The sequence below is a fragment of the Wasmannia auropunctata genome, unplaced genomic scaffold, assembly GCF_000956235.1.
Source record: "Wasmannia auropunctata unplaced genomic scaffold, wasmannia.A_1.0 LD335047.1, whole genome shotgun sequence".
Classification (NCBI taxonomy): domain Eukaryota; kingdom Metazoa; phylum Arthropoda; class Insecta; order Hymenoptera; family Formicidae; genus Wasmannia; species Wasmannia auropunctata.
Window position 1 is genome coordinate 340,740 of NW_012027843.1, and position 13,668 is coordinate 354,407.

Sequence of the window (13,668 nt, forward strand, 5' to 3'; positions counted from 1 at the left end):
AGTTTCGGGCCCCGGGCAGCACGGCGAGCAGAAACGAGCTGGTATGTACGAGCGAGCTTTCGAAAGGGTGTTTACACGTCGCGAGTTACGATGTGCTCGACGAAAATAATTCATTAGGGTATCACGTTGGGCGTGACAGAGGGGAGACCTCGAGAGAAAGAGAGAGAGAGAGAGAGAGAGAGAGAGAAAGAAGTGGTGACTACCAGTATCCATCCCGAGTGATTTTCCGCAGATAGAATATGTCCACCCGGTATGAGAGCCATTGAAATGAAATTTCTATACAGAAAGATATATGTAGAAAATTAACAAATTTCTCCATCTATAAAAGCGTAATTAAAAAATACGAAAAGGTAGCAAAAATATTTCAGTTCGAGAAAACGCTTTGTTAAAGAGGGAGAAAGGATATTTATTAGCCGAATTTTTAACCGCACGCATGCGTTTCTATTCGATTCTTTCTCACAACACTGAAAGATCTATTCTCTGGAATGTGAAGCGAAATTCGGACGCTCGTGGTCGCCCTTAAGATACGTACAGAAGGGCTATAGAAGGACGTGGTCAACGAAAACCCGTGTGCATCGCGTGTTTCGCAAGAGATGTTGCGGTCGTTTAAGGAAATAGTGTTCCCCTCTTCTCTTTTTTCCCTTTCTCTCTCTCTCTCTCTCTCTCTGTCTCTCTCTGTGGTCCTTCTCTCTCTTTCTCTCCCCATCTTTTGCTCTCAAATAGTACAAATTAGAACGACATCCTCGTGTGGCATCCGGTGCTTCAGGTAAATCCTCTTAGGTCACGTAAAAAGCCCCGCGCGCCTACCCCTCCATGATCCCCCGTCCTAGCTCCCGGCGATGATGGAGGACGCAGTTTTCTGCACGACGAGCATTGCACTCCGGCAGCGGCCGTTCGCAGTCCATTGTTGCCCTCGAAAATGTCAACGGGACGTCGCTTAAAGGGACACCTTTACCAGACGGAATCGGATTATCGGATTACCGATGTGGAAGTAGGAGAGCCCTCGAGAGGGTACTCCAAAGCGTGGCGCGGACGGCGTCGTGCAAAATATTGACAGGTGTCAACTACTTTCGACATTGGCGGACACGAGCAGAGGCGCATAAAAGAGCGCGAGGACGTTGGTTCTCTGTCACAAGGACGACATATATATGCACTTATATGCGCATTCTTTTCCGATTCTGTCACCTCTTCGTGTTACGATCCTCTCAGCGATATATAATACCAGGTCATCTACTTTAGGAGATATAATTTGAGTAAAGATTCTTTGTAATCATTTCTCCTGTATACGCCATGACATACATGCATACGTCGGTATTATTATAAGTTTACGCGGACGGAATTTTTTTTTTAATATTTAACGCGAGGTTGCTGAGAAAAGGAGGCGGAAGTAGCGTAGTCCGCTACGAAACAAAGATATATTAGGTATGTCAACGAAGAAAGCGACGGGGCGCGGCGGAGTCGTTCGTGAATTAGTAAACTTCGGTTCCAGGGATATTCCAGGCTTCGTCGCGGGGTCGTGGCATTAATTATTAACGGACAACACTGGAATCGATCGGCTAAGAAAGACAATGCTGCTGCATCGCGCCAAGTCCGTTCATAGCGTGACACGTTACGTTTGCATGGTTTCCCTCGGATTCACGTCTTTTCAATGTAGCGTGCCGACATATAACTTGACGAAGAAGAAAATTCTCTCCAAGTTTTGTAGGTAGTTTCATGTATAGCTCCAACGTGACGAAGGTTCCAACGTGTGCCGTTTTGCGTGTTGCCGCGTTTATTATGCATGACATTGGAGCGGTAAGAAAGTAACATATCTTTATACCCCTAAACACATACATTATGTATCGGTTCTCCTCTTCCTTTCTCTGATAGATATCGTAGATATAGATTTATTTGGCGATTTTTCCTCCCGATCGGAAAATTTAAAATTGTAAATTTTACCCCCGTCGATATTCTACTCGTAAATTACGCAACGTAACGTCCGAGATGTACACGTCGTTCGAAAAAAAAAGGTTCAAAGTTTACGAACGAAAGTTTACGGTCGCGCGTCATATCGAAACTAGATGTAGAGGGTTGTTGACATTCTTATCCAATCGACCCCGAGGGGGAAAAAAAAAGAAGAAGAGAGAGAGTATGCGTGTGTAAACGACGAGTTAACGTCGCACGACAGCACGAGGTTCGCCTCTGTTCCTCTCGTCGCGCTAAGTCGAGCGTATTAATTGACGCGCAACGCGCGCGGAGGTCGTTCCATTCATCGATGTGCTATCGAGGAGTTTCATGGCCCTTTAAGGGACAACCTCCCCCCTCCCCTCCTCCAATTGACGACATGAGAGACAGGGTGAGGAGAAAGAAACAAAGAGGCAAGACCCTTACGGAGGAGAGTATCTTATTGGCGGGATCGGGTGGCGAAAGGAAGTAGGCATCGCGTTTCCATCCCACGCATCCTGTCAAGTGGATTCCTACGGCGCACAAAGGAGATCGGACAAATAATTGGCTCCTCGGATACACAGGTAGGGCCAGTCCTTTTGAGTCCTGAGAACCTTGCGCAAGGACCATTGTGCGCGGGACACTCGATACATTCGGATCGAGTGGCTCGACACCCGGGCAAAGGAACGTGGCTGTAGTTTGGAAAACGGGACATCTCCGATTTAGATGAAACCCGGTATATACGTTTCTCCTCTCGACAGAAGCTGGAGAAACTCTGAAAGGATTCTCGCGTGATAGAGGCCATTATCTGCCGGTAAAAAAAAATTTATTGAGAATGTCCCTAATACTCGATACATATTTTTACATCTCGAGAGAGAGAAAGAGAAAAAAGACAACCCGCGAGCGATATTCCCTGGGATGAATTTATTCGAATTCTTTTGCGATGTAATTTTTCATCATCAGGGATTTACGGTTATTCGCAAGCGCGAGTTATAGAACGATATCTTGGACGAGTCCGGATCGCCGATGCCATCTATGAATAATCTCGTAGCGACGCAAAAACGGGCGGCTCGCAAAAAAGACTTGAGCGACGACGGCGACGGACGGCATGACGGTCAGCTATACGAGAATCACGCGAAACAGGTTCGCTGTCGCGAGGACGGAGGGAGGGAGAGAGGGAGAGAGGCGCGGGCACCGAGAAACAAATAGCGAATCAACGTGGAGGGACCGTGCGAGGTAACGAGAGGTCGTAAAAAAGTCAGACCGGAAGCTGGATCGGTCCGAAGGACGATATCGTGCGTGCGCCCGCGCGCGCGATGTCCACCGACGGATATGCGACTTTTCGCCGACATTAATACTCGACGCGCGGGGCGCACACACAGGAAACTCTTTCTGCCTGACTTAATTAATACCCGCGCTCGCGCGCACGCCTTCCTTTTTGACGGCAGGGATTTAATTACTTTTTTACGTCGACTCGTAAATCATCTGCGCGGGACCCGCACGGCGCGGCGACCGCGCCGTCGTCCTTCCTGCCGAGTCATAAAATAAAGAGCTTCGGAGCAACGTGCGGGCACATGTTGCCCGGCCACGGTCGCGAAAGCTGAAGGATACTTCATACTCACTCTCGAGTTTATCATCGTCAGATTATCTCCAATGATGATTTCGCGTCCGATCCGTGACGCGACCTGCAAGCGTGTCGCTATAACTCCGTTACTTGCACGTCGAAAGATGACGAAATCGGAACCGAGGGTAATACGGGTACTCGTATATTTGCATCGCGATGAATCGTTGTCACTTTATTTGCAGGATATAGTACTGACCGATGAGATGATCATCGATATTTAGAAAGATAACTGATATTTAGCAAAACAAAAAGTGATGGGGTATTTGTTTCTCCGCGTGGGTCCCCAACTATATACGCAATCGTTTAATGCCCTGATCAAGATTTTAGCATATATTGCAAAACTCTTCGCAATCGCGCGTATATGGCGTTGCGTAATTCTAAGGTTTTCTCCTTTCTCGACGTTGACACACTCAACATTGATCGCTTAGATCTCGTGAGACACGTTAAAGGTTACCGCGGCTCGTTTCAAGAACTTGCTAATTTGCAATTTATGCAAGTAGTTGATATTTTCAACGCGTCCCTGCTTTTGCTTTTCCGTTAACTTTTCCTCAATACTTAATCATCAGATAACGTAGGAATTTATTATATAATAACAATGAGGGAAGAGCATTGCCGCGTGTTTTTCTTATCTACGTTGATATATTACTGACGTTTACTATACGTCGACATTATTACATTAGAATTAATTGCACAAATAAATTTGATTCAGACCATTACTTTTGATAAAAAGCTTTGAAACTTGCGTATCATTAATAATTAAACGTATATCGTGTTGTAAACGTAATATATCAATATTTGGAATACGACTAGTTCTCTTATCTTGATTATTGAATCGACTGTACAAACAAATGATACGATTTGCAGAAACGTTAATTGCAATATCGATCTAATGCTCCAGATGTAGGTATCATGAATAACTAAATATCCGTTGCGCTACAGATAATAATCAACCTTCTCATTTATCATTCCTGCATGTCGGGATAAAAACCTCAACATATGATTATATATTAAATAAAGTATCGTTTTTTATATCTATACAGATAATCGAATCGTCTCATTGTAGCAATTAGAAATAATGATAAAGTAATATTGCTAATATCTAGTTGCGCAGCATCCGCGTAAATTACATGAAATGTTTATCAGCTAATTTACTATTTTTAATCTCAAATATGTATATAATTCGCGCGTATATAGAACGTTTCCTCTCCGTGACACACGAGACAAGATTCAAAGACGAAGTCTACCAGCAAATTGACGTACGAAGATCAAAGATGACATTCGCCTTGACGCCCCGAGATGACCACAGCGTCGGCGACCAAAGCGGTTGTCAAAGTGCAGTTTCCTTTGAGGAAATCTCAGCGATCTTATCGGAGGTGTCAAGATATTTGACGGTAGCAAACTAATCTTTCGCATCGCGCTCTACCTGCTGGGGCCGAGATCTCTGCCCGGGATTGACGGGCGTGTTCCGATGAAATTCGAGAATTCGATCTCTTGCTCCGAAAAGATGTGACGGGCGGTTAGGTGGAGACCTATAACTCGAGAAATTAACCCGTCGCGACGGGGGGGCTCCTTTCACTGATGTCAAAGACCCTCCTTCCTCTCTTCCACGAGTCGTTGTGGCGATAGATTACAAATTTGCAACATCACACGTCGTAATGATCGGATTTCGATATTCGATATGGTGGAATGCCGGGATGGGACATGGGATCGACACTGCGGCGTTGAAAGAAAGGAAAATAGAGGAAGAAGATAAGAGACTTAAACGGAGAGACTCACCACGTGCCCGTGCACCGGCGACTTCGCGATAGACTGTAGCTGAGGATAGAGTTGACCAGCTGCCGCCGGCGTCATATCAGTCAGCATCTCGACGTCGACTCGGAGTGCCTGCCGCAGCCCGGTGACCCGTGGGATTCGCGCACCGTAGAATTAAAGCGCACCGCTGTGTCACACCAGACAGAGAAGAGTTCTCTCGCGTCACCGAGTTCTCGCTTGGGTTCCTGTCCAGCACCGCTCCGTTTTACGCACTGCACTCGAGAGATCACGGGACCGGACGACGACGAGGCGAGGCAAGACGAGGCGAAGCGAGGCGATCGCGCCCCAGACTCCGCGTTGTCGGACGCGCTCGCGGTGCCGTCCTCGCGGTGCCGACCGTCGTTCGGATAAAAAAAAGGCTCTCCGTGGAAAAGGTCGGGATTACCGTGGTTCCCGTTCTTCGCCCCGTGACAGACTGCCGACCGTCCGAACGACTTGGTCTCAACCAGATGGGGGATATTAGGTGGTAGGGAAAACCGTCCAGGACTCGACGGCCCCCGGGCAAAAAAGGGGTCGGGTCCGCAAGGCGGGGTCCAACCAGAACCCGTCACCGCCCATCACCGCCTACGTTGCCGTGTCTGGTATCCTCGACTTCGTACACCTCCTCTCCCGCGACCCGGGTGCCGTCCCCCCACCGCCGCGACCACCACGCAGGGCGCCCTCGCCGCCGTGCGCCGTCTCGGTCCCACCGCTCCGGCTTCTTCAGCTTCTCCGTCGCACTCGTGATCCCTTCCGCCGGCCTTCCCCAGACAACCCAGCCGTGAAATGCGCGCGCAGCTCGTGCTCGTTGGAAGGAGGTACGCGCGGCGACTTTGGTGGTGCCCTCACAGCGTATAGAAGCGAGAGAAGAAGTGCCTCTCGCTTCGACCCCTTCCTCTCCTCCTCGCTCACCCTCTCGCTCGCGCTTCCCCTTTCGCCGCTTTACGTGACTCGGAGTCGTATCGTTTCGCGAGCTCGCGAGCTCCGTAGTTTGACATAACGGTATATACTACGCGCCCCGTCGTTATTTAAATGCCGATACGCGCGACGGACGGAGCCGATCGAACGTGTAGCGTCAAGTCTTCCGTCCCCGTCCGAGATACACGCGACGTTTGAAATCGGAGCTGATCGATTGATCTCAGGCTCCTCCGCGCTTGGTGTCCGCCTCGTGTGCGTGCCTCGGGTAAAGAGGTAAAAGGGATAAACGAAGATATCTGGATATATTAACCTTCCACGGGGGTGGAAGAGCCCCGCGCATTAGACCCGCCACGCAATAGCGATCGCGTTTGACGACTCACGGTTCCGTAATCGCTTTTTAAATGTTCCAGGCTATTTGTCCGTCAGGAATTATTATCCAGGATTATCCTTAATGCCGTCGCGCGTTCAGGAAATTACATGCAAATTGTTTTGTACCACTGCCTTCTCTTGCGATCGTGCTCCTAATGGGCATTATCCCACACACAGTCGCTGATCCAATTAAGTAAAATATGCGAAGATTGAATTTTCTAGCTTAAGATAGCAATTTTTTAAATTTGTAAACTGCGATAGTATCCCCCACGATTACACAATTCTATACAATTTGCATATACATATATCTAACATATTCTGTCCTGTATAAAAATCACGTATGATTTTATATTATATTTTCATATATAATCACTATATTGCGAATGTGATTTTATACATATATTCGCGGAGACTATACATATATGTATGTTATTTATCGAATTATACTTTGTTGTCGTTGCTCTAATACCGAATTGAAATATGATATTTTAATAATTTAATATATTTGCTCCTTGGAGACAGTCATTTAATAAGATAAGACATTTTGCATGATAAATTACGTCATTCGACGGATCGCTCGTTCCGTGTGCATTCACGCGTTAACTTGTGTTACAACATAATTTTACAAATGGGTTTCAAGCTCGCGCAATTTCTCGCTCCGCGTTACGACAGCTATGTGCACGGAAATCGATACTAATATTTGATCTGCGATAACCATCAACGATAGTACCATTAATAACAATATTACAGTTTGCGAATAATTTTAAGTCAATGATGGCATCGCGGTTTGCATTGAAAAATATGTCAATATTTGTTTATTACGACATTGTGTCATTGAAATGAAAAAGTAAATGGATATAGTCTATATAAATGAGAACGAATTAATGAATATATTCGCAGATACAGTACGAATATTTTAATACCCGATTGAACTAAATGTTGTCATATATTGTATTTTTCGCGAGCCGAATTTTAGGATTATTCTTGCAGTAACGTCCATCTCGATGCCTGCTTAGCTCTATATTTTAATATCCGATTGAATTAAATATCATCATATATTGTATTTTTCGCGAGCCGAATTTTAGGATTATTCTCGCAGTCTATCTCGATCGATGCCTGCGTAGCTCTATATTTTATATCGAACGTCAATTATCACATGCAAAAAAGACGATCGTACGAGCTCGCAATTTGCTCGTGCTTTTTTTGGTTTTGCGAAACAAGCCGCGTGCATGACGCAGGTAGGCGATGCAAGCTCGAGGACGCGCGGCTTAAAATCACAAATATCACAAAGTCGTGCAGGTAGAACCTTGCGAATACGCGCAAGAAGCTAATGCGACTTTAATCGCGCGGTTTGAATTTCAAATGTTATCGGCTCCGTCTTATAAAACGGAACACGTTTGAAAAAATACATTTTCAGTGGCGTATTCGTGCGAATAGAACATTTTGATTTTTGATAAAAAAAACCATAAATAAAATGAATTGCAGCGAGGACCTTGTAAAAATAGAAATATAGAAAAGTTAGAGATCAACGTTTTCGTAAGATCCGTTTAAAAATTGTCTGAGAAAAATAAAATCCCGGGCACATCTTGCGTCAACGATTCGAGAATTAAGACGAGAGTTGTCATTAGGCTACCGCAAATTTTTTTCGTCACATGGCGAATGATACGAGCCGCTTTTATAGCGGTTTGCATCGTGGCTGTGATTAAACCGTGCCTATAAAACCGCATCGCGAGAGGTAGCCAACCGGTTGCTAAGAATTTCATAATTGGCGTAATTTGGAGAGCAGGATTTCTCTTAAAATTTAACGCAACGGATCAAATGTACAAACGACAATTTAATTCCACCATCTAAATAAGAGCCATTCGCCGAGTTCGTTTATTCATGATAGTTACGAAATTTAAATGTTCCGAACGCCTTAAACAGTGCAGTTTTACGCGCACACCGCGAGTAAAATTTGTTTCCCCCGCTGTATGGAAGCGCGTTCGTTATCTTCCTACGCCAATGGCCGGTGGAGACGCGAGCGACGGGTCGAGGTCGCATTAGGATCTAATTTTCCATAATGGAAGAAGTCCGTGGCGTGGTACGGCGCCACTACGGCGAGGAGACCGGCTAATCGTGGTCCATTCATAACCATTCCCGGCCAGCCGGGCGCGCGGACGATCGCCGTGGTCGCAATCGAGATTGGCCCGAGCAATTTGGACGCAATATCTCATGGAGTTCGGTGACAAGGCGGTCGCAAAGTGAAGTCGGCTCAAAGAGAATGCCGTCGAGTTTGATTGTGGCTTCGATGTATTTTCGTAGAATGCCTCGTGAAGCTAAGATCTTGACCTTTTGGTCCGAGCAACAGGATTTGATGCGCGATAGATAAAATAGAAATACTTACACAATTATAATTTTTTAAAATATATTCGATCTATTTTTAAAATTGCGAATAATTGCAATAATTGCAAGTTCGGTCGATATATAATTACATTACATTTAGCGTGGTTTTGTTTGTTTCTGACGATTCCCACTGATATATGTCTTACATTATAGAGTAACCATCTGGTCAGCGTGATTTCGTATCATCGCACCGCCCGGATAGTATTTACGTTAGATGGTACCCCCGAGATAGACGCATCCGAATAATCGATAGATGAGACGACGCGGAGGTGAGAAAGGAATAGGTTCGCGGAACGAGGGGACGTTATCGGCCGGCCACCCGCTACGAATCCTGACGGCGATTATGCGTACATCGCGTGCCACCGGCGCACAAAAGGTGCGACCCGCCCACGCCCTTGCGTATCGCGGAGTAGGACGGTGAATGGGTGCGCGGGGCGGGAGGGGGAGGGGGTGCGAAAAGGGATGTTTTACAATGAACGGAACCAAAGACGGGCGTTAACGCTCGCGGCAAGGACAAATGGCGGTTGGGCCGCGCGCGTAGAAGCGGTAGCTAGTATAGCTATCGGGTTTCCTCGTTTTCAGATTCCCGCACGAGAGCGTTTCTCTGGATTTATTGCGTCCGCGTGCGCAATCGTGAAGTCTCTTCTCTCTCCCCGTCCCCCTCCCCCCCTCCACTTCCCCCTCGGTCCACGCTCGCGCGAAGATAAATCGTGCGTCCCAATATTTTCAGAGGACAGACAACGTTTAATTCGACACTAATGCATGGATATTTCGCGTCGTTGAGAAATGATTAGCGCCGATCGACTACCGATCACGACGCCGTCCCCGATGGCGCGATAGATCGACACAACCGACATTGTATCTCTCGATGATGGATCGTTGATTGGCAGAGACGGGCCATGGGGTTGAAAGGGAAATGGGGCCTACGGGCCTCACGGGGGCGGATAATGACAGGGCGGTCTCGCGCAGCCGAGGATGGTCCACGGCGCTGGGACCAGCTCTCGGCTCTTGCCTCTCACACGGCCATGTGGCCATCGAGAGATGTTGATGGACTAATAATTACCAAGGAACCAGGCTCCGTGTGCGTGGCGGCTGGCAGCGTCGAAAATGAAGATTCACCTTACGAAGTTGAAGTTCAGATCTTGTCTACTATCTGCTAACGGCGGTGTGTAAGCCTTTGCCGAAACCGGGCCGAAGGACGCGAGAGACGCGAGAGACGGATCGTTCATTGATGTGCCGACATCCGCCGCGGCGTTTCGTGCCACCTCGACAAATCTACCGAGCAAACGTTTCACGTTTCGACATTTCAAATTGCTATACGGTGAGGAACAAACACGCACGAGGGAATCAATTTTCGGAAAATGATTTCCGAGCTGTAACATCGCGGTGGATGGATTCGAAGCTCCCAGCCGTTTGCGATCTCCAATAACGAATACACGCAGCTACATATCCGTAGTACTCGTAGAGTCGCGCAGGAAGGTACGAGGCTTTTAAGACCGAGTGGCGCGTCCCGCCGCGAAGCACAGGACATGGAGAAACTCGTCCGGGACTGATTTACGGACTCGCTGCCGTGGCCGATGCCGGGGCGTAAGTCGAGATTCTGTCTACATCGTGCTTCGGGATAGAGAGACGCCCGACCGCCCGCCCGTTTCTCCGTCCGCTGACCAGATTTATGGGGTGTTCCGCGGGGAGGGAGGAAGAGAGAGGAGACAACCCCCCGTAATTCACGCGTCCGCTCCTTTCCGCCGACCGCGAACGTCGGAGGCGAGCGACGCAAATAAGGCGCGCACCCCATTTCACGAGGGAAATCGATCGAAATAAATATCTTTCCTCCGATTTATCCCGTTGCCCTTCTCGATGCTATTGCCTTCCTCTGCTCGTATTCCGAGTATATTAGATGTAGATAAAAGATGGAATGGAGAGGGATAATAACGTTGAACAAGTTATTGGATGCTGCGGCTTGTACCGATCTGTATAAATTTAGCTCGCGTATACGCTCGATATAGAACAGAGAACGGAGAAGAGATAAAACTTGAAACGACGTACGTTTGTCTAACAGCTAATCTGAGTATGCTCAGTATCGAATTAATTAACGGATTAGATACCGCTCTCTTAATATTCACACATTCAGTTATACAGCAGACATGAGGAAATCTATAATAAAACACCGTGGCTATGTGATTAAAATAATCTCAACATTAAGGATGTATGTGTAATATCAGATTTTTACTCAGTCTTTGCATAAGCAGCTGCTATGCATCTTTGCATGCATAATTGAAGTAAATTAGGTGTGACATTTAAGCGCGGGTAATCGGCGAGAATGTGGAGGAGCGTGAAGGAAATCATGATTCTTTAATAACCCGTAGACGGGGAGAGATAATGCAGATAAGTTTTATCGGCGAGAATACGATTTCATAAAAGATTTTTGCATTATACATGACGTAACGCGAGCGTGGATGCTTAAGCGGCAGAGTCGCCGGCGAGGGGTTGTCGCACGCGCCGCTATAATTACCGATAATGCTGGTGATAATAACCAATTAAGGAAAGAGTAAAAGGTTCGTAACGACGATTAACTAACCGCAAAGCACATCGTCAATCGATACGACGCGACACTGTTGAAAAACATCTAATTGACGTACGGCGCGGCGTTGCGGATTTAATGAATTACAAATAGCAATCGGTCGGCTACAAAACGTCGAAGAGCAAAAAATAATTCGCCGTTGCGCAATGTAATTTATTATACGGCCCGTCGTGCGTAAGTGTCACGTTTTACGACATAAAATATTCGCTCCTGATAGATAAGTAGCGGCGCGTCTGTCTGGTACGCATAATCGCCGCGATGTACGCATAATTGCCGTCAGGATTCATAGCGGGTGGCCGGCCGATAACGTCCTCTCGTTCTGCGAATCTATTCCTTTCTCACTTTCTCACCTTCGCGTCGTCCCATCTATCGATTGTTCGGATGCGTCTATCTTGGGGGTACTGTGTCAGAAAACGATCGAGAGAGAACAGGACGATCGCCGCGAGCGAAATGTCACGGTTTTAAAACGCGTCGTCCTTAAACGTCGAATATTTGTCGTATAAGCCGGAGATCCTTCTCTTTCTCTCTTTCTCTGTCGAGGCGCGCGTGTCGGGAATACGTAAAGGAATGCGCGGAGGTATGCGGGGGTTGGTGCGCGAAAGTTTGGCGCGAAAGGGGGAAACAATTAGCCTGGCCAAGGACCCGCGCCGACAAATTCGCGCGCATGTTCGCTGGAAGTTGAGATCGCGAAATGACGTGCAAACTGAGGGACGCCCTCGTCCGCCCCCCGGCAATACGGTAATCACTATAATTACGTATCGAGCCCTTATATTAATATCCCCCAGCTACATCTCTCTTTCCATCTTCCTTCACCTTCCTCCTCGGTTCCTCGTTCGTCGCCTTGGCCGCGTGAAAGCGGACTTTTTTCGCAAACCTTTCGCGCGGGGTCGATCGACCGCGATTTATTATTGGCACGCCGCACGTTTCTTCGGATCGTTAACGGATGAATGTTTTAAGTAAACGAAATTCCGTTGTCTTTCTTCTCCGTGGGCCAGCTTGCGATCGAATTTTGTACTCGCCGTTCTCACAGGATTCATCGATTAGCGCGGCATCTTGCGATTAAATTAAAAGCGTTATTGGAGCGGTAATTGACGCAGCCGATATTCCTAACGAAAGCGTACTTGGTATCCATACTTCCATCCTCAACAAATTCAATCGAGCGATTCGATTGGCAATCGGACGAATTGAATTTTCCGCGAACGCCAATGAATTGATCGAAAATGGCTGGTTGCGGCGACCTGGTGATCGCGCGACGAACCCTCCCCCCTGCGTGTTAGATGTCGGGAGATGAACAATTAACGAAGGGGCCGCTTTAGAACCGCCCAGACTCGTTATGGAAGTAAGCTGCGAGGGGTCGTGCGCGCGGGCGCTTGAATCACCCGCTTATACTTGGCAAGACACTCACGGAATTTTCCAATCGCTAAAATTACTCGTCCTCGACGTGTCGCCGATTAAGTCGAATTTCCGCGCGCGCGTGACGTCCTTAAAGATATAATATAATATCTCGCTATCCTACCTCGAGATATTCTGTTTCCTGCGCGGGATGTAGTCCCTGCTGCGGTGCCGTCGGCGCGATCGTCATCACGTTTTGCGGATGGCCGTTATGTGAATACTGATATGCGCAATTCATTTCCGAGCCTTCTCTGCACCGAGAACCACGAGCTTTTCAAAAGTCCACTCGCGATCGTAAAGCGATTATATCGTTGATCCCCTGCACGGCGGGACTCAATCCGCTTCTTCGACGATCGTGACTCAGCCGTAGCTTCGGATTCGCGCGTGCAGGGAGACGCTTCCCGGATGACGTCCGCAGGTGCATCGGCTGTATAGCGGCGGCAGTCCGCTCGGAGTGCTTCACGAGCCCTCGTATATCCCGGTAATCACAGTAATTTCTGTGGCTGCCGCTCGGCCGCGGACGAGGTGAAGGAGGTCAGTCGATAACGAGGTCGGTCGAGGACGCGACGCGCGAACGCGGATTCTCACTCTCGTCCGGTGTCGTCCGATAATCCGCGCCCGTCGCGGTGTCGCGGAAACCACGCCAGCCACGCGCGGAAGGAGGTAACAATTATCGGAGGGACCCCGA

At 47.8% G+C, this 13,668-nt stretch overlaps 1 protein-coding gene across 1 annotated transcript in view; it reads right to left on the minus strand.

Annotated features, from left to right (window-relative positions):
- Positions 1-13,218, minus strand: part of LOC105457783 (transcription factor Sp9) — a 35,684-nt gene extending 22,466 nt beyond the window's left edge. The window contains exon 1 of the mRNA XM_011702638.1: positions 13,105-13,218. Coding sequence (XP_011700940.1) covers positions 13,105-13,218 — 114 coding nt within the window. The remainder of the gene's footprint in view (positions 1-13,104) is intronic.
- Between the last annotated feature and the right edge of the window lie 450 nt (positions 13,219-13,668).